This window comes from Delphinapterus leucas, chromosome 4 (genome assembly GCF_059928025.1).
Source record: "Delphinapterus leucas isolate spDelLeu-1000000601 "Yukka" chromosome 4, BTC_Dleu_Yukka2, whole genome shotgun sequence".
Taxonomy (NCBI): domain Eukaryota; kingdom Metazoa; phylum Chordata; class Mammalia; order Artiodactyla; family Monodontidae; genus Delphinapterus; species Delphinapterus leucas.
This window is the reverse complement of record NC_143132.1, coordinates 11,565,601-11,586,800: the sequence shown is the minus strand read 5'-3', so window position 1 is coordinate 11,586,800 and position 21,200 is coordinate 11,565,601. Positions and strand designations below refer to the sequence as shown.

Below are 21,200 nucleotides of genomic sequence, written 5' to 3'. Positions count from 1 at the left end.
TGGACATAAAGATCAACAGTAGAATTCAGTGGTTTGTTACATGTACGTGGATGCCCTTTAAAAAGAGGCATCACGTAGTTCTTAACGTGTGAAAATAACTGTTGACCGTGCTAATGTACATAGTTGTGCATCTTACGACATTAAGTGGTTTGCTGCTTTGATGGAAATTATGGTTCAGTGGGTTGGATACAAGAGAGATGACTGTTCACAGAATAACCTGTGAACTTTCACCCCTCTGTATGGAAACTTGTTTCAGGGCCAAATCCTTGTAGCTGTCTTCTTGCCCCGGTCAGTGCCAGCCCTACTATTCACAACACTGCTGCTACCGAGGCCTAGGTATGTAAACGTTTAAGGAGTTTTTTAAAAGTCTTTTTAACATCAAGTTAGGTTTTAAAAGAATTCCAAATTCAGTTTGGTATAATTACAGGGTATTTTATGTGTTATCTTTTTGCTTCATAGGGATTTTCTAAGTAAAAAATTTATACTTGATTTATGGTAGAATGGGGGGAAAAAACTTTGGATGATAACAGTATGCTTCTTCAGTGTCCAGACTATTTCTGAATGATTTCTAGGCTTTATTCATTAACTAGGTACACCTGGGACAATTAATATTATTGACTGTTTTAACATTGCCTTCTTTTTATTTTGCAAGCTAAGAAGAGATACCAGTGAACCTAAATAGTGGACGAAAACAGGAGTGTTCTAATTTTTTTTTTGGAGGGGGGCACAAGGGCCACCGTTTTAAAACTGCCATTTGACTTATTGGACTTTGAAAATACTGTTATGTTTATGTGAAAATAATTAGAACATACACACTACAGTATGTATATAAGTATAGAAGCATTTAATTGCTGTAACTATAACAGATCTAGAAGTAAAATAAGCTTTCTTTCTTTAAAAAAAGTTGCACTGAGTTTGTAGTCAAATTCTAACTATAAAATGGGGATATTTTACCTTTCTTTCTTTGGATAGGATCAGTTCTTAAGAGCAGCCCCAGTAACTGGAGGAATGGGAGCCGTTTTGATGAGAAAAATGGGCTGGAAAGAAGGAGAAGGATTAGGAAAAAACAAAGAAGGAAATAAGGAACCTATCCTGGTTGATTTTAAGACAGACCGAAAAGGTAAGTTTTTTTAGAATGTTTATTATACCTCCTCTAACATTTAGGATTTCATTACTATCATAAATTCTTCTGATGTCAGTGATCCTGAACTGGAGGCACTTCTTACAGTATATATAGCTTTTTGTTAGGAAAAAAATGTTTAACCCATTTTCAGAAGCTTTATATATAGATGGAGACACTAATTTGAGCGTAAAAGGCAACAACCTTTGTTATGTGCAATATATGATTAAGTTTTTAATTAGATTTCATATTTAGATAGAATTTCCATTTTGTTTTCTCTTGACAGGGAACATGTGCTTGTTTTTGTTTCTAGGATTTATTTTTTCTTTCAAAGATATTTATCCCACATATTCTCATTTTCCTATTAGAGAGTTCTGTTTAGTCTTCACTTTGTAAACCCCTTTTGCACATCCCTTTTTTCAAGCTCAGTAATTGAGTTCTGTTTGGTTGGGACTGGAGAGTAGACCCACTGCTGACAGCAGTGTTACCTCTTCACATTGCATTTCTTCCCTTGGAATAATGTCTATTGTAGAATCACATGGGGCTGCCAGCTAAATGTGATTTCAATAGCTTGTTTAAACCTGATTTTTAAAAACTGGAAAATTTAAAACTAATTTATTTTCCTTATCTTTGTAATCAGAAAGTTAAGTTGAAGTTAATGCAGTTAAATTATTGTCCTAATGAATTTGGAAACCAACTAGCTCTGACTAAATTATGTATTTTAAAAAAATGTTTTGCATCAGAATTTCTACATTGTCATCTACCAAGAATAATATGTTGCCATTTTATTCCAAATTGGAGAGAATTTATTGTAATAGTGATACTCGGAAATAGGCTGGAAATAACACAATCATCCAGTAATGCAGCATTATTGCAAACTTTAAATTAGAAAACGACACTGTACTTATTGTCACATTGACATTATACTGCTATACAAGTTGCGTAGATTGTGTGTGTCATAAAAGGTGGTTTATGAGAAGACAACATCTGTGGGTGCATTGCATAATTCCAGGGAATAGTCCCTTTGGAATTGTGCAGTGTGGCCTGGGTTTGGGAAAGCATAGTGGCAGAATTGGCAAAGAACTGGTTGAAAAATTCCCCCTAGGATTTAAATGATTTTAGTTAGGAATGTAGCTAAATAAACCCCTTTTGGAAAGTGAGGCTGAGGCTGTTGGTCTTTTGAGTACATCTCACGTTTGAAGTCAGAAAGGGCTTGTTGGCTGGAAAAAGAAATGGACCCATTTATCCACGAGAGCCTTTCTCACTTTTTTTTGGCCTAAAATCCTCGACTTCTGGGGAACATACTTAAACTGAGCATCATTTTTCAAGGGATGAGAAACCTTTAGAAATCATTTGCAAAGAGCCACTACTTTTTAAACTTAGGAAGAAACAGATCTGGGGTTGTTGATAATTATAGCAATTTATGTATTCACATTAACTTCTCTGAAAATTTTAATTTTGTACAATTTCCAATACTAAGATAAATGAAGACAATGTATAGATTTACGTATTGAAACAACAAAATAGAAGTCAAGATCAAGGGTAGTGGGTGGGTGTTGACTTCTATTTGAGGGCCGGGATTGAGGTTCAGTTTCCTATAGAGGGAGTAGTTGTTTCGCTATATTGTAATTTTAAACGCTTTGAAATTTATTCAGTGATCATTGTTTTTTTCTAAGGTCTTGTTGCAGTAGGAGAAAGAGCACAAAAGAGGTCTGGAAACTTCTCTGCCGCAATGAAAGATCTGTCAGGTGAGAGTACAGTTTTGAATTTCTTCTTGTTCCACCTTCCCCTTGAATTCAAATTTGTTGCCTCAGATGTGGAGATAATTATAACTGGTTATTTTTTTCTCTGCAGGCAAACATCCTGTGTCTGCCTTGATGGAAATCTGTAATAAGAGAAGGTGGCAACCACCTGAATTTCTCTTGGTCCATGATAGTGGCCCTGATCATCGCAAACATTTTCTCTTTAGGGTAAATATGAATTTCTGCATTAATTGTATACATTTGTTAATTTGATAACTTGATGTTAGAGGGTGAGGGATAAGCATTATATGATCACAGGATTAATGTATTGTTTGTGGGTTGGGAGTGTGTATATGTGTATATGCTTTAATGTGACCTGTTAATATCCTATTATTTTTTAAATGTTGGCGGGAAAGATGTGGGCAAAATCTGGTGAACAATTTGTTGACCTTTTCTAGTGGAATGTGGGGAACTAATTGTTTTTATCAGGCTTCCCTCCCGCTGTGCCCCCCCCCGCCCCCGCCCCCCGCGCTTCAATTTGGAGACCTGCTCTTAATTTGCAGTCAAGTCCCTTTTCCCAAATGATTTGCTTCTTTTAGGGTTGAGATTTATTTGACTTACATGGTATGGGTTTTATATTTTTGTAAATTATCTTTCTAGCATTTAGTGAAAAAATTACAAAGCTAATAGATATTAAAGTTTGATGCTGTTCTTATTGTATGTTTTTCTTGAATAGGTATTGAGAAATGGAAGCCCTTACCAGCCCAATTGTATGTTTTTCTTGAATAGGTATTGATAAATGGAAGCGCTTACCAGCCCAGCTTTGCCAGCCCTAATAAGAAGCATGCTAAAGCCACAGCAGCTACTGTGGTTCTTCAAGCAATGGGCCTTGTACCAAAGGACCTCATGGCTAATGCCACTTGCTTCAGGAGTGCCTCACGTAGATAGATTGAGGTTTTATATTAATCATTTCAGATAATTTTACTCTGCATCAAAATGTATTTCCTCTTTAATGTTGTAAATATTTGGCAATTTAAGACATTGTGTAAAAAGCAATCTGTACAAACATCTCCAGGCTTTGATTTTTGTACCATGGAAATTGTATTTAACCATACAAGGTTTTGGTATGTTTATATTGTTTACCTTAGTGATGTATTTGTTTAAGTGGCTAACATCCAAACGATTGTTTGAAGGCATCCGTAATCTTCAGTGTGGAATGTTAAATAACGCTTTTATACTGTATTTTGTACTATGATGTCAACTCCCCTTACTTATGGCTAGGCTGCTGTAACACTTGCCTGTAGTCAGTGAAGGGCTGTGCACCTTGTACTAGTTCACAATGGGTTCTGCTGGACAGATACTGGGCCAGTGTTATTGAGGTAATCAAGCAAGATCTGTTCCACAGGGCTAACGCCTCTGTATCCCCTTTAAATTTTGTAGAGGTTATAAAAAAAAGAAAGTGGTATGTTGTGTGATGGTCAGCACTAAGTCCTGCGTTTCTGTCAAAAGCCACTTGGGCCATGAATGAGAAGGGAGTTAAAATGAAGTCTGACTAGAATTTTACTGCAGAGGCCAAGTACATTTAGTATGGCATTGAGTTGTGATATAGTTTTACTTTGATGTGCATTTTGAATTTCAGCTACACCTAGATAGACGTAAAATGATAATTAAAATGCTGTAACCAACTTATCTAATAAAATCGGCTCCCAGCCACTATTTTGTTGACTATGAGAAAGTTTAAGTTTATGTTAATTTTTAGGGTCTGATAGAATATTTCATGTGTATTACAGTGGTATTCATATGCTATGTCTCTAAACTTTATTTTCAAAAGCTTAAGGCCCAAATATAAACTTCTCTGGAATAAATGTGGTGGTTTATTTTCTGGATTACAAAGTGAACACATACTTCTTCACTACTGTTACTTCTTTACCCAATGCTTTTGATTTCTAAGCACTTTTATTTAAGAAAATTTGAATTATATATATATATATACACACACATACACAAATACCTACAAGAACATATTAAATACTACTTTGTCATGACAGCTGAGCATACTTTACAACTCTTAACCCTATTCTATATGGAATACAAAATACCCTTATCTGAGTTAACATGCATTAAAACAAGTAATATGTATTGAGAATAGAGGAATTGTAAACAGGTGGGAAAACAACTAAGGTGGAAGCGTCAACAATCAGCTCAGTAGATACTGTCTACATCTGTTTTCTACCTTTATAACTAGAACTTGCTAGTAATCCTAAGGAAATTGTTAGATAGTTTTCCCTGATGCTGTTAGTCACAATGGCATGAGATAATTGATACTAAGCCTCAACTTCCATTTGCAAGGAAACACTCAGTTTTCTACCCAATTTATTAATTAGGTTAATGGATCTAGAATTTTCATTCAAGGTTTTTGAAGTTTTTTTTTTTTTTTTTTTTTTGTGGTACGCGGGCCCCTCACTGTTGTGGCCTCTCCCGTTGCGGAGCACAGGCTCCGGACGGGCAGGCTCAGCGGCCACGGCCCACGGGTCCAGCCGCTCCGCGGCATGTGGGATCCTCCCAGACCGGGGCACGAACCCGTGTCCCCTGCATCGGCAGATGGACTCTCAACCACTGCGCCACCAAGGAAGCCCGGTTTTTGAAGTTTTTAAAAAGTTTATCTTCATATCTGAATATTTAATCAAAAGAGTAAAAACAAATGTTGATTTTGAAACCTTAATCCTATTTACTGCTTAGCGCATGTAATAAAAGTATTGTAAAAGGTTAATGTTTGTAAACATTTGAGTATTTTTAAAGCTATATTCCTTTAAACTTCCAAAGTGAACTTTAAAGCCAAAGATACAAGTATCTTGAATTTCCTTGCTAGAAGGCTTTTTTCCTCAAAGATTCCGTTTAGGCTTACTTTGGTGTTCAGGATCTCCAATTATAAATGTAGTCACTCATTGCCACATGCCGTAAAGATGATTTCCCCAGTATCGGTGTTTGACTAAGGTGGTCCAGAGTTTTAGGGTGCAATCCACAGTTGGCAAGCTCCTCATGAACAGCCTCCTGTGGAAAATGGTATGCAAGTCAGTAAAAGCACTGTCAGAGTCCTTGAACACTGATGAGTTTTTAAAATTACCATGGGCTCTTTGACAAATAGACGCCTTATTCAGTAAGGGCAAATTCATTGTTATCATTATCAATAGAAGCTCATCCTAAGAATTTCTGCATAATGACAGCACCCAAAAATAATAATTTTGGTTATTTTTATAAGTCTGGCAAACGGATGAAAATAGTTTTAAAGGTCTCATTACCTCTAAGTAAAAAGCTATATGTCCAAAATTAAAGGCAGATATGTTGTAAAGCAGCCACTTCAATTTTATTAAAGTGTGGATACATATCTAGAAACTGCTGGATCACATGAAACAAGCAGCTCATCCCTCTGCGAATCTAAGAAAAAGTTTTATAGAAAAAAAGGCCTATGCGGCTAAATAAAAACCCATAATTATTTATTTACCCCCGCCCCCACAGTAAGCAAGCAGGCACTGTTAGGTTCTGGATCTGAGAGGACAATGAAAACTTGCCTTTTGTTTGGGAAGTTCTTTAGTCAGTGTTGAATGCAACAGCCTGAATTCATAAAATTTACCTCACACACAAAAAAACTTTATAGTCATTATCCCTTCCCTCTTAGTAATTGTAATTGATAATATTAAGCAGTACAGTTTAATAACTTGAAACACCAGTTTGGCTCATCATAAATGACTGACTTCATCCATTTAGTTTGAGAAAACTGCAACTAAATGTGTTTACCAGCTGTCTACTTACCTTATCCAGTACTTTATCCTTTGGTGGGCAGATATTAAATACAGCAGTTGGCTCATGTGTATACAGTCCTGCAGAAAATGACCCACTCTGTGAAGATCTGAGTAGCATAGTCATTGAATGTAGAGAATGAGGCATGACAGGACCTGTAATCTCCAAACTAAATTGATCTCTGTATCCAGAAGGAGCTTGTGTCTTCACGTTTACACTTCGCGCCTTCAAAAATAATTTAAAGAAAATTATGGTCATCTCTCAAGCTTTTGTCCCTAACTAAAAATGTGATCAATAACTTCTCATTTGGGTATTCCTCTCTTTAACAGTTAAGGAACAAAAGTAGTTCATAAGACATCAAAAGAATGTTACATGAGTAAAAAATGCTCAGTAATTCTGTTTCCAGCATCCTCTCCTCCAAATTATGAGGCTGTCAATTTAAGTATTCTAGAGAATGTAACTTTAATATGGTATCCTTTCTGATTAATGCACTTTCAATGCATAATATTAGGAAAATAAAAATTAGATTCTGTTGCTATTACCTTCAGCATATGTAACACACATGAAAATTACATGTGTAATTCTTCAACAATATGGATATATAGTTATTCTTTTCACTTATCCATTATCCAGTTTTTGAGACCACCTATAATTTAACATAACATTCTTGGCTCTATTCTTTCACTGGTTATGAAAGACAAACTTTAAGAAAGCAACTTTTCCTTATGGCAATAATTCAAATATAACTTTTCATATAATTCCTTTGATAATAACTTTATATCAAGGAATTTTTTTACTGGGAGGAAAGAAAAAGAAAATATGCACCATGTAAAAATGTCAGGAGTTACTAAAATACCAAGAATTTATCCTATCAAAAAAGGAAAAGTATGTCTTTAAAAGCTAGGTTATGAGGATCAGTGTAGAATTTCTTTTTTTTTTTTTTATTACCTTAAGCATTTGCATTGTGGCGCCTCGGAAAGCTATAGGTGATAAGAGGGTTGGTGGAAGTCCTGCCTGGGGACCTGAGGTAGCAATTAAACTCTTACAGTTGATCAAAAAATTTAGCAATGTAAAGGTATTTGTTCCCTTCACCAACACAACAGACTCGGGTCTGTGATCCATTTGTACTTCGTGTATCTCTTTACGCCTGGACATGACAATCAAGGAAACTGCAAAGGCAAATCCCATACCAAAAGGAACAGCAGTTATCTTAATCCTGAATCACCTGGAACCCTCTTCCCCCACTCCAAACTGGAAATGCTCTTGCTAATCCTCTTCACTGCAATTATAAGGCATCTGAATGATCAAAATGATTTTTTTGACCATCTGAATTAGCTAGAAATTGATACCTAACAAAAACTGATTTCTTCTCTAGTCAAAAATACGTTCCAGTTCCCTCACAAACTTAACCAAAATAGAATATTTTCACTTAAAAAAGTTTAATAATTGTTCATGGCTTTTTGGTACTTAGGGGTTTTTAATGTCATGATGGAGTATCAGTTTTAATATCTTAAAGATAGTTTAAGATTATAGTTAAATAAAACTGTCAGTCAGTATTACATTGCTCAAGGGAATTCCCCGGCGGTCCAGTGGTTAGGAATCTGCGCTTCCACTTCAGGGGGCAGCTGGTCGGGGAACTAAGATCCTGCATGCTGTGTGGCACGGCCAAAAAAAAAAAAAAAAATTACATTGCTAACTTAATTCAATGAAAATAAATTCTAGTTAACAGCAACTGAAAGGATACAGCTTGATAGAAAGTACATCTGGTTTTTTAATTTTATCTTGCACACCCATCTCTTCCAGCCAGGAAAAACTTTCTTCTTCATCCTCATCGCTGACTGCTTGCTCCCTAGGAAATTGCTATAGTCAGTCAGGGTTCCCATTTCCTAAAGCTATTTCCTCTACACTGAATCCATAAGTCACCAGATGATGTAAAAGGTTATTTTAATCACATACTCCCCATGTTCCAAGCTTGTTCCAGACTCTTTCCTCTTCTCATGGCCACTTTCTTTTATTAAAGGCAAAGAAAATTCAATACCTACATGAGAAAAGAAAAATGTAACTATGTTTTCTTTAATATAATCTGAAGGAATTAAACAGGCGTGCCTGACTTGTAGAGAGTATATTTGAAAATGAGTTTTTACTCCTGATGTATTAAAGCAGTACTTTTCATGCTTTCTTGACGGCAGCTCACAACACACATATCTCCTTGAAACAAATGGTTCAGGACAATACATAGTCTCACTACATGTGGTACTCTTTCATCAGGTATATACTACTCTATTTCATTTTTTTATAAGGTGCTGAATGAGTCCACTGAATAGATTTCATGACCCACTAATGAGGTGACCCTCTTTAAAGATCATGTTATCAAAAGGGGGTAGATAATTTGTACTATAAAAGAATTTCTATAGGAGTATATTCAGATTGGGACATTCCAGCTTGATATATGTTTAGAGATCAGAGAAGGGAACACAACTTAAAGCTATGTATAATGGACAGCTTAATTAAACGCTGGAAAAAAAATCAAAAAATGAATAAAATAATTCTTAAAACAATTAGATAAAACTGGTAGAAGATAATTCAACTGCTAAAAGACAGTTCAAATTTTAGCTTTTAAGGAGTGTTTACTATATAGTGTGGTATTCTCACTTTAAACCTATAGTTTTACCTTCGTTTTTCATAGCTTCTCTTATACCTCTAGTTGTAGGAGACATGAGAGCCGTGATTACATCATCTCCTGCTAATCCCGCTGCACGGAACAGGATAGTAAACTGATAGGTACAAACGTAGAAATAGGGGCAAAGTTTTGTCTTCAGCAGATTATACAGAGAAGTAAAGCTCACACACCTATGAAGAAAAACATTTTTCTTTAGGCATTGTTAAAACTAACTCAACATCTAAAATTTTTTTTGTATAATTTAATTTGATACTCACCTGATTTAAAACACAAATATTACAGATAATGGTCTGAATTTTTGCCATGACATAGAACTTGGCTTTTTAAAGGACTGAAATTGGTCACAGGACTCACTGATGACTTCTAAATACTTTAACGAACAGTGTTTACCATTTAAACACTAGCCATTTTTTCTTTAAACAAAATTTAATTGATAACTGGTTGCTGACTTTTGTTTTTTAAATAAATTTATTTTATTTTATTTATTTTTGGCTGTGTTGGGTCTTTGTTGCTGCGCACGGGCTTTTCTCTGGTTGCAGCAAGCGGGGGGCTACTCTTTGTTGCGGTGCGTGGGCTTCTCATTGCAGTGGCTTCTCTTGTTGCGGAGCACGGGGGCACTAGGTGTGCGGGCTTCGGTAGCTGCGGCACACGGGCTTCAGTAGTTGCGGCCCGCCGGCTTAGTTGCTCCGCGGCATGTGGGATCGTCCCGGACCAGGGCTCGAACCCGTGTCCCCTGCATTGGCAGGCGGATTCTTAACCACTTCGCTACCAGGGAAGCCCTGGTTGCTGACTTTTTTAAAGCTTTTTTTTTTTTTTTTTTTTTTTTTGCGGTATGCGGGCCTCTCCCATTGCAGAGCACAGGCTCCGGACGCGCAGGCTCAGCGGCCATGGCTCACGGGCCCAGCCGCTCCGTGGCATGTGGGATCTTCCCGGACCGGGGCACGAACCCGTGTCCCCTGCATCGGCAGGCGGACTCTCAACCACTGCACCCCCAGGGAAGCCCTGGTTGCTGACTTTTAATAAGTAGCTTCCACTGATGAGAAGGGAAGCAGCTACTGGCAAAAAGTATAATAACGTTAAAAGAATTAGGTCTCTATATATTTATCAAACACTTATATATATATTCCACAACTACGTAAAGAGTGAACAAGAGCTGGGAATTCCCTCCCCGTCTGGTGGTTAGTACTCTGCGCTTCCACTGCAGGGAGCATGGGTTCGATCCCTTTGGTCAGGGAACTAAGATCCCACAAGCTGTGCAGTGTGGTCAAAAAAAAATTAAAATTAAAAAAAAGAGTGAATAAGAGCTAAAAAAAGTAAACAATTAACATTTTTTTTCTTTTTGGCTGCACCACGCAGCATGTGGGATCTTAGTTCCCTGACCAGGATTGAACCTGGGCCACAGCAGTGAAAGCGCCAAGTCCCAACCACTTGACTGCCAGGGAATTCCCCAAAAGTAAACAATTTAAATGTTAGTTATTACAGTTTAAATAAAATAATTCAGAAGGACACAGAAATCCATCTACTACTGCTCATCTCCACATCATAAATAAAATAAGGAGAAAATACTGCTAAAATGGGTTGCACAAATTTTTACTAATCTTACCAGTCACTCATTAAAATGTGTTGCAGGGTTTCATCATTTGACCAAGGGTTTGTCTTTCCAGCCATTTTTCTGTCAGCTCCAATACGAGGGAACAATGGTAGCCACGACAAGGCAGGGTGGAGCCAATAGATAAGGCTCTGCTGGAAGGCACAACGGAGCTCAGTGGAGAGTTTGGGATCCTAAAATACAAAGATGATAATTCGACAGTTCTTGCCCCAGTAGAAATACAGAATTTAATTAAAAAGACACTGAATATACCAAACACTTAGGATCTTTACTGCTTCCTGTAAGAAAGTGTTAATAACTGTTACAGGGGCTAAAATGTAGTTTATTATTGTTTGGGAAAACCTTCCTTCCCAGCCATTACAGTCTGTTAAACCACATACCAGAAGGGATGCTTAGACGCAGATGGGAATATTCGCCTGTCTCTACCATCCTTGAGAACAGTGACTATCACTCTTTATCACCAGGGCAGGTGGTGGTGGTGGTGGGAGGGGGTGGCGGCTGCGGCGGGGGTGGGTGGGTGGGTGGATGTGTGTGTGTGTGTGCGTGTGTATGTGTAACACTATATTCAACCCCCTCCCCTCATAGCAACTGTTTCAAAAGTAGCCAATAAAAACCGATAATCCCAATCACAAATCATATGGATCTATTTATCAAAAAAGATGTACCAAGGCCTCTTTCAGGTAATCTTTTAACCTAGTTTGAGTTGATGAGCTGCTTGAAAGTAATGCAATTACATTTCTCTCTAAAACCTTTCTAGCACTCATTAACTCTTGTAAATTTACAACAGACCATCACCCAGGTGGTAAGAATTAGTGCATTTAAAAAATACAGTATACATTATGTGAGAAAACCAGTAAAATAACCAATCTGTCTTTGCAATCCTACTCCTCAACTGCTTTTCATTTCCTTATATTTTCTTTCTCAAAAGGCCTTAGAAAAGGATAGTGTAGTTCAAACAATTCCTGCCTGCAGCAGTGACTAATTCTCAGGACAGGTCTATAAATTTAACAGGCAGTTACTAAATCTGATTTAAAAAGCAGTATGAAAGCAGCATTTGAGAAACAAAAAATTTCCCAAGTCTCTGTGTCTTTAAATGTCAAAAGAAAAACTTAATGGAAGGAAATATCTCTGATATTTTGCAGAGAAGTACATTTTACACTTAATTTGTTACTTTTAAGCATAGCTATTTTCTTACAGAATTACCTGTATACTTTGAGGCAAAGTAACTTCTGTTGCCCTACAATGCTGGATGACACCTTGAGCCTCTTCCTGTGCTTTCAAATGATCTGCCCAGGTAAAGGGTTGAGAAGAGGCGAAAAGGAGTCGAGTTTTAATACTCCAGTCCACAGGTAACTCAGTACTTTCTGAGGATGGAATATCAGATTCGGAGAATGATACATGAGGAGTCTTTCAGAAAACAAAGAACACAAAAATTAGTAGAGTACCAAGGAAAAAAACCCTTCAATTTATAGAATTCATCAACTAACATACTCATGACCACTGAAATTTCAAAATGTTATGAACGGTACAATAAGTAACACTGAACATATACTACACACTGTGAAAGAGTCTGGAAAGAGCCACACTAAACCGTTAACAGTGATGTTATCTCTGGAAAGTGGGAATTTCTTGTTGAGGCTGGTGGAAGGGCAGGTTTCACTTTTTAGTTTATTATAGTTCTATATAGTTTAGGTACAAGAGACGTACTATTTTCACGATCATGATTTAAAAACATCTACTATTGATACTGCTATCAAAGCAGAAATCTTCCAAGTATTTTTTAAAAAGCACTTTTTAAGCCTCTAAAACTCTGGAACCAGGTCTAAGTTGCTCTTGCAGGTAACTTAGGTTGGGTTCTTAGAGGCCATATTTAAGAAGCATTTGCCGACCTCAAAAATTCCTCCCGAACTGTTTTGCTGTCAAGTCAGTATTCTCCACGTTACAATAATTCTTCTAGATGACATTATTAAAAAATAACGGGGAAGAGGGAACTCTTTCCAAGAGACCCGAAGGCCATTTATTTGCAAGGAAGGGAGACTGGGTCTTGGGAACTCTTCTAGCCTGCTCCCATTAGGACAATCTATGCATTTGTTAAACTATCACGAAAGAAGCAGCTGAGGAATGGAATCAAGAAGCGTTTCTGTGTGTATGGTGGTGGTAGGGAGGTTCAGTGATATACCACAACCCGTGGAACTCATTTGGGGATTTGGTTTGAAGATGCAGTGAAGGATTAAGTTCAAAAAGCAGCTGAGCCTGGAGGCACTGGCTCTGAGTGATGAGCTGGAGTTGTCACTACCTACAGAAGAGCGTGAAAACTGTTGGGGGCAGAAAGAAAACCCACATCTATGCCTGCTTTGGCACTGGTGCCATTATAAACATTACCACAACATAAAAGTCCTTTACCAAGGCTGATGCCTGCCATCTTTTCAACCCTGGTAGAGATGATCACTTGGGGCTCTCTGTGAAACTATTTTCCAGGTAAAACACTTCTGAGAAGTATACGCTTATGTTATAAGAATATACACTCTAATGACATTTAAAAAGTATTACCTGGGGTAATTCAGTAACGGCTGTTCTTTCAGGAATCTTCTCTTCCCAGAGCAAATCATTTTCTTGATTAGAATCTAAAAACTGAGGTTAAAAAATGGTCCTTTTAAATTATAAATGATGCTGGAGTTCGCTTTAAACATGTAGACCTTCACCTGGCATACAAGTTTCTCAGCAAGTGCAGGAATTCACGTGAGCGCAAATCAGTGTAACAGAGGATTTCACTTGTTTTGTGCCTGAACCTTACTATCAAAATGGACCAAGAAAAGGGCAGGTGATTTGCGCAACTAAAAACTCAGTAATCAATAATCTCAGTTCAAAAGATCCAAAAGGTTGTGGAGTAAGACAAATACTAGTAAATTCTGACCCCATCAATACCCAACATTCCCCCAACCCCAGAATAATTTTGAGCGCGTGAGAAGGCAGGCACTGAATCACGCAGGAAAGAGGGTCCTGTAACCTTCCCATCAAACGGTGGCCTTCCAGGAGTAGTGCCAGGATTACTCGGAGCTCTCTTCCCACTCATCTCCAACCCCCCACCAGACGGCTGCAGCCCAAACTCCCCCGCCGCGCGCCGGGCGGGGCGGCGGGGTCCACTCCTCAGGACGGGAAGGCCCCGCAAGTCCCGCGGCAGCTTGCGAAGCGCACTTCACGCCGCCCCGACCTCGCAGGGCAGCCACCCCCAGGGCTCGGGGCCCCCTGAGGCCGCGGGCGGCTTCGGCTTCGCGCCCATTTCACTCCTGGAACGCGAGAACCCGCCATCTCTACTTCACAGCCGAATCGACCCACGAACTACGAGAGCCCCTCGGCTCCCAGGCACGAAGACACTCACCGGGCCCGGCGCCTCCTGCTGGCCGCGGGACGGCACGCTGGGAGGCTCGGCGGCGGCCCGCGGCCGGTTGTCCAGGCGGGCGAAGGGGTTCCTTCGGGACGCGGCCGGGCCGCCGCCGCCTCTGCCCGCTGCCGGGAAAGGGCGGAGGGGCAGCCCGGCCGTCAGGACGGCGCGGCGGGTCGCCGGCTCGGGCCGCTCCTCGGTCGGGGAGGCGGCCCCAAGGCTCCGGCCCCTTTTCCGTCGGAGCCGCAATGTCTCTGGCGGCCTTTTGAAACTGGGCGAGTAGCCGGGCACCGACAGTGCCATCACGCGCCTCGGAGGCCGAGGACCCGACCCTCAGCAACCGCTGGCGCTTCCCGCGCGCCGCGGCCCCGCCCCGACGTAGCCCCGCCCCCGCGGCGTCTCTCGGCGCGTGTGCCGTACGGCGCTCGCGAGACCCCGCCCCCGGCTGTGTTCCTCTGAGGCCGAGGGCACGGGGGGGCCTTGGGCCTCGCCGGACGCCGCGTTGGCGGTCTGGTTGGGTCCTCAGCTGTAGTCGGGTCGCCGGGTGCTAGGTGCTGGGAAGCACGCAGTCCTGCGCACCGGAATAGATGAGCGCTGTTCAAATCCGCAGCAGGGTGTGATGAGCCCCAGGCACGGCGCCAGGATGAAAACGAAACGTCACACTTGAGCTGCCCCTTCGATAAGCTTCCAGAGCGCAGCGGCGACGTCCAGAGCTGGAGAGGGAAGCCTGGGCCTCCTTCCCCTTCCCCCAAAACAGAGAGCCCCAACAGGAAATCAGCACGCCGGCTACGCAAGCGCAGTCTCCCGCCCCGCTTCCCAAGCATCGGCACTGCAGCCTTCCACGCAAACACTGCAGTGGTCACGGACGAGTTACCGTGATGCTCCCGTTCGATCCTGAGGAAACCCTGGAGTGAATGAATATTTGAAAAAAAAATTTAGCTTTCAATGAGCTAGATCCTTTGAGACTTGAAAATATATTCAAAGTATTAAATTACGACAGCAAAGGATGTTAAAGAAGGAAGGGGTTGAGAATGGAGTTGATAACAAAAGTAATGTTATTTTGACATAGCAAGACTCCAACAGCTTTATCAGAGTAGCGTGGCTTCTGCTGAAAGCAGTCTTCTTCATGTGAAGAATTTTATAAGAGGCAAATATATAGGAACAATAATTTAAAAGGCTTTCAGAATATTCCCTTTAGATGTTAAATTTTAGAATTGTCTTGACCCGTCTGTACGATGTTTCCAAATACTTTTCAAATAACTTCAGATAACTCTGAGCATCGTGTCTCAGCAGGAAAACGTGCTTAAAAACATAAAAATTTGCTTTTATCTTCCTTGACTTTTCTGAGCAATTGGCAAGGAAACTCTGGCTTCAATACTGGAATAGGTTCATCCAACTGAGGTCTGAGAAAGAACAAAATTAAAATTGAACAACTTGCTTCTTTCTTCCTTGATTTTTCTGAACAACTTCCATGGTAACTTTTGCCTCGTATAGTGGAATGGGTTCATCCAACTGAGGTCTGAGGAAGAATGAAATTATTAGAAATGTCTAGTTAAAGACGAATAGAGCACATAGCATAGTAGTTTAAAGTTGCTATAGTTCAACTCTATTACTTTAAATCAAATTTGTCCATTAATATTTCCACTGTTAAAAGCAGTTAAATTTTGAAGGGGGGAAAATACCTATTTTATGCATTCTCTCTTTTTTGATAAACAGATCCAGCTGAAAAAAAAATTGTACTTTTCTTCTTGTCAACCTGTAGGTTATTTCAAGTTGCTTTGGGAGGGGTGATGAGGATAAGCAAAGGGTGAGGTACAGTATGGAATGGAGTAAGAAAAACTAACGAACCACGTCTATCTTAGGGAATGCATACTGGTGTATATACACTTCGAGAAATACTAAAGAGCAGCTATTTATCTAAGCAAAATAATAAAATATGGAGGCAAGAGGTGTACTGAGAAAGCGGAAACAAAAATGGGAATGCCCATTTTATCTCCTGGAGAATAGAAAAATAAGCAAGAACAATAATTTGGTCATTTAGCATACCTAAAAACACCAGTTGATAACTTCTCCATCACATCTTTTAAGATACGTAGCTGGAAAGACTGTTAAGGTGGCAACGTAAAGGAGAGAGGAGTAAATAAAGCCATTTGATAAGCAGAAGGTACTAGGCAGGTCACCTATTTTTTTTTTTTAATAGAAATTCTGTAAGCTGTCATGTTTACCTTTAAAACAGGAAAATGGGGGAACTGATTTGAGAGAGACGGTGACTATTATAGAGCCTAAACTTCTAAGGACAAGACATGAAAGAAGCCTAATGCCTGTCATAAGTAATGACTAGTGTTATCCCAAATGGATGGTAACAGAATGGGGTCAGGGTTTCATTTTAGCGCCACTTACGTTATTTTTAGTTAAAAAACAATTTTAGCACTTATCTCTCTTACTTTGGGTGCACATTTATTTATTAAACCAGCTAATAAATACATATGCAGGAAAGTTAATAATCTGTGTGTGTAATATATGCCACTAAGAGAATTAAAAAGCAGGGTAAAATTTAAAACTCTAGTCATTTACTTGAAATTATAATATTAGAACTGAGAGTCTATATAACTGCTAGGACAGGAGAATTATTTATGGCATATAGTCACACAACTGGAAGGAGACTGCTATGTTAAATCACAAGCAGCAACTGGCTCGTGTGATGCAGCTGAGGGGGTGTGCACGAGTGAGGACTGAAGTCTGATCCAGGAAATTTAACATTTCATATGAACATGGCACGTTTCAGTATGGCCCATGGATTTGTCAAACAGGTTAAAATCTCATGGTGGGGAGAAAGGGGAGCAGGTGAGAGATTTAAGTTATTAAGTAACGCAGGCATAGCAGCCAGGCCACCTTCTGACATGAAAGATTCAAAACATACTAACTTATGTTACTTTTAATACATGGTCTCTGTCATTAACATCCCATGGTATTCTTGATAATTACAATGTTATTGAATGTGTCATTATTTAAAGTTGAAATTTAAAGAATTCTTTTAGAAAGTTAAAAATTAAGTTTATTTTCCAAATTTAATATGAAAATATTTAATCAGAAATACATTAAACACATACATTCACTACATTAAGGGGACGTTCTGGTTTTGAAATGTGTACTCTTTAAAACTCAACATATGCAGTATACTAATTAAATATTATTCAACTATTTGAAAGCTCTATTAAGTCTGCCATTGCTCTTAGAGGAGGCTGGCCTTTGTACACGTCACGTGTTTGTAACAATGCACATTTAATAAAAATAAAGAATGATATTCAGTGAGACAAACATACGGTTGTGCAAGTCTCTTTCTTCACGCACAATTATATTCTATTAAGTAATGAGAACTTATTTTTTATCCAATATATTAAAGTTTTTACCACGTACAGCTGCCTTTAAAACAGGCGTCTTAGAAATAAAACGTTTATTCTTAAGTTGACCCTGCTCTAAAGAGGTCTGGACCTTTCTTTTGGAACTGCTCTCATATTCTCAAGAAAACTTTTCATTACTTTTACCAAAATGGAATGATCGATTTCATTCACTAGATTTGTTACTGAATCACTTTCATTTAAAAAAATCAAACCCATGTTCATTTGATGAAGATTTCCTAGTGTTGATATTCTTAAAAACACCCCACATGGGACTTCCTTGGTGGTCCAGTGGTTAAGACTCTGCCCTTCCAATGCAGGGGAGGCAGGTTCAATTCCTGCTCGTGGAACCAAGATCCCACAAGCTGCGCAGCCAAAAAAAACTCCCCAAAAAACAAAAAAAACACCCCACAAACTCTTAACTTTGATAACTATTCTGAAATGTTTAACGCAATGGCACCACCATAGGAGTAAAGATGCAGCCTGTCAAAGTGATCTGTAATTTCCATAATGCCAGGTTAAAAACGAAGCAAACTCTTCCATGTATTCTATAGTTTCTCATTCAGAAACGAGCAAGACTGCCTGGGTGTGATTCCTGTCCTGCCACTTGCTAGCTACATCCTTAGGCATGTACTAACCTTTCTATCCTTCAGTTTCTTTACCTGTGACACAGGGATAATGTAGTACTTAACTTTCACAGGGCTGTTTTAATATTTAAATAAATTAATACCTATAAAGCACTGGGAACATTGTTTGGCATGTTCAATGAAAGTTAGTTGCTATTATTATTAATTATTATTATTATTATTAAAGAACTTAATGATGAGAATACAAGGTAAATTTCAAGCCAGAAACTCAAGTCAGTAGAAAAAAAGGATATAAAGATATTTTCCCTGTTGTACATTTGACAAATTCCAAACTTCATCATTAAGGAAAGCCACCGTCGCTCCCTTGAGGAAAAGGCAGTGGCTATCTGGAGGATCCAGCTTGGATAGAATGCACAAAGAATGATCAGTTACTGTGAGTTTAATAGCAGAAGAATGATTGGTATCTTCAGCCAGAAAAGCTTTTACACAAATTAAATAATACCCAAATCACAAATAATCAGCACACAAACTTTAATAATAATATGTATACTATAATGTTTTCTTTTCTAATGTATTGTCCAAAATGATGAAACAGCAAGGTCAAATGCAAGGCCAATCTAGAGGTGATGAAGCGGTAGTAGGTATATGTGTGCGGGGGTGTGTGAGAGAGAGATATTTCTCGTTGCTACTCACCAGTCATCTTCATGAGGAAGTTGGAAAACTGGTGAAGATTGGTACATGAGAATTATGGTATTTGCATATCAACCATGATAAAAATACTTGAATTGAATTTTGTTGAGAAATGTAACTTTGGAAGACAATGTGTATACACACACATACACACACACACACACATATATAGTAAATTCTAATTTGAATTAGGAAATTGTCATAATTTTATATAGAAATATTTTAAGTATATGTCAACAAGAATGTTTGTTACTAAGGAAAAAAATCTTATTTGAAACACTATTAAAAAATTCATGTCACTACTTCCAAACCACTAAATAAAAGTTAAATGAACTCCTCTGCTAAGCACTATATTTCAACATTTGGCCAACAGCTAAAAGTTAAAACAAATAAAGCTACATTTCTTTAAAAATAGGATATAATTCAGAATTTATACAAATTTAGCCACATCTTGCTAAAAGACTTAAGCATTATTCTTTGTTAATTGCATCCTTTTGGTGTATCAGTAATGCTTTATTGTTTCTGATAATACCTGCAGGTTTTCTTCTGTCGTTACCCAGTGGCCTCCAACACCAAGAAGGGTGATGATATCATGTTTATGTGGTAGTAGTTGTAATTTTACAGCTGGTTCATCATCTTTACTATATAATCTCACTTACAAAGAAATTGTTTAAAGAGAGAGAGGGAGAGAGAGAGAAAATGTATTTTATAGTAATCTGATAAAAATTTATTCTTCAAACTAGTTCTCTTTACTTTTTAATGTAGTAACAAGGAAGCATTTTGTATTCAGACACTTAAAATATATTTTTTGCATTAAAACTGGTCATACACTTTAGATTTAATTATAAGTGATATAACTAAAGATAAAAAGTCTATTTTAATTTGAAAATCAGGCAAGATAACATAGCACATAACTAAGTCTGATAGTTTCAATCATAACATTGATAGCGTAATACTTTGGGAAAAGTTGACTTCTGAGTAAGGAACTCAGATTCAAGACAGTCATACTGGGACTTCCCTGGTGGCGCAGTGGTTAAGAATCCACCTGACAATTCAGGGGACACAGGTTTGAGCCCTGGTCCGGGAAGATCCAACATTCCGCGGAAGAACTAAGTCTGTGCGCCACAACTACTGAGCCTGCGCTCTAGAGCCCGCGTGCCACAACTACCGAAGCCCGCGCGCTTAGAGACCGTGTTCCATAACAAGAGAAGCCACCACAATGAGAAGCCCGCGCACTGCAATCAAGAGTAGCCCCGGCTTGCTGTAACTAGAAAAAGCCGCGTGCAGCAACAAAGACCCAATGTAGCCAAACAAACAAACAAAAAAAGACAGTCATATTTTGACATAATTATTGAAATGTCCATTTGAAAAGTTAATGAAGTATACATTCACTTCCACTGAAAGATTTTTCTGAGTTAATTTCGAATCTTGAAAATACTGGCTAAAAAGGAATACATATGGTCATAGCTGTATTCATTACGATTCTTAGGATAGAAGATAAATTCTAACGAAGTATAAACAGAATCCCTTTGCAGGCTTGTGAAACCTGTTCTTTAGGTGTGATGGCACTACCTAAGAGTGTAAAGATTAGGTGTTAAGTAGATATTGGTTAAACTACAGAAGTTCAAGCAAGGTGAAAATGCAACAAAATTCTGTGCACTTTCCAAACAAGGACTGCAGAAGTCTACCATCCAATAGAGGGCAGCCATACATAGCAGAACTGACTAATTAAGCAACTGGCTGAGACCTGAACTAATCTAGGAACCACTGAGGAGATCACGTCTGCAGATTTCTTGTAGAGATACTTAAAGTCCAATGCCTACACTTTAAAAGGCAAGCATGTTCTCTCTTCCAGACAGTGCTTACCATGGGAATAAAATGAAGAAGCGCCAATTTAAATAGAAAAGTTCAAAAATAAAAAAAAACCCTACACATCAATTTAATAATATATAAATAATTATTTCCTGGTTATATATTTTTTTCCAGGAATTCACCCATCACAATAAAAAAACTACAGAGACTACTGATTTAGTAAAGTACCCACCTCCAGCATCTAGGACAATATCTACTCCAAGGCCACCTGTTTCTTCTAAACAGCTTTCAGCAACCTGGGCTTTCCCATTGGACACATCGATCACTCGGGCTGTAAAGGACAGGAAGTCAGGCAATCTGTGTGTGATCAACACAACTCAGA

At 38.7% G+C, this 21,200-nt stretch overlaps 3 protein-coding genes across 10 annotated transcripts in view; 1 reads left to right on the top strand and 2 right to left on the bottom strand.

The window, feature by feature from the left end:
- The window catches only part of SON (SON DNA and RNA binding protein), a 31,174-nt gene extending 26,426 nt beyond the window's left edge, over nt 1-4,748 (top strand). Inside the window, exons 9-12 of one of the 3 annotated variants that reach the window (XM_022552911.3) lie at nt 973-1,120; nt 2,797-2,868; nt 2,975-3,090; nt 3,652-4,748. In XM_022552911.3, the coding sequence (XP_022408619.3) occupies nt 973-1,120; nt 2,797-2,868; nt 2,975-3,090; nt 3,652-3,810 (495 nt within the window). In that variant the 3' untranslated portion in view covers nt 3,811-4,748. Of the gene's footprint in view, nt 1-256; nt 337-972; nt 1,121-2,796; nt 2,869-2,974; nt 3,091-3,598 lie in introns of those variants that run through there. The other 2 variants (XM_030760864.2, XM_089910285.1) reach the window with 2 other exon arrangements.
- Nucleotides 4,749-4,780: 32 nt separating this feature from the next.
- On the bottom strand, nt 4,781-14,993 carry DONSON (DNA replication fork stabilization factor DONSON). 3 transcript variants are annotated; one of them, XM_089910289.1, is made up of 11 exons: nt 14,329-14,988; nt 13,500-13,580; nt 12,153-12,356; nt 10,944-11,122; nt 9,332-9,510; nt 8,617-8,698; nt 8,405-8,509; nt 7,609-7,807; nt 6,673-6,885; nt 5,768-5,913; nt 4,781-5,533 (listed from the first exon to the last, which is right to left on the bottom strand). In XM_089910289.1, the coding sequence occupies exons 1-10, from the start codon at nt 14,632-14,634 to the stop codon at nt 5,776-5,778; spliced, it is 1,686 nt and encodes a 561-aa protein (XP_089766415.1). In that variant the 5' UTR covers nt 14,635-14,988; the 3' UTR covers nt 4,781-5,533; nt 5,768-5,775. The 3 variants fall into 3 exon arrangements, with proteins under 3 accessions (XP_089766415.1, XP_022408622.2, XP_022408620.2); XM_022552914.3 differs by having other exon boundaries at nt 4,781-5,913; nt 10,944-11,080; nt 14,329-14,993; XM_022552912.2 differs by having other exon boundaries at nt 4,781-5,913; nt 14,329-14,987.
- Nucleotides 14,994-15,225: 232 nt separating this feature from the next.
- The window catches only part of CRYZL1 (crystallin zeta like 1), a 34,434-nt gene continuing 28,459 nt past the window's right edge, over nt 15,226-21,200 (bottom strand). For 2 of the 4 annotated variants that reach the window (XM_022552919.3, XM_089910290.1), the window contains 5 exons: nt 21,051-21,149; nt 19,539-19,660; nt 18,610-18,715; nt 16,378-16,423; nt 15,282-15,850 (listed from right to left, as the gene is read on the bottom strand). In XM_022552919.3, the coding sequence (XP_022408627.1) occupies nt 15,751-15,850; nt 16,378-16,423; nt 18,610-18,715; nt 19,539-19,660; nt 21,051-21,149 (473 nt within the window). In that variant the 3' untranslated portion in view covers nt 15,282-15,750. Of the gene's footprint in view, nt 15,851-16,377; nt 16,424-18,609; nt 18,716-19,538; nt 19,661-21,050; nt 21,150-21,200 lie in introns of all 4 variants that reach the window. The other 2 variants (XM_022552915.2, XM_022552918.3) reach the window with 2 other exon arrangements.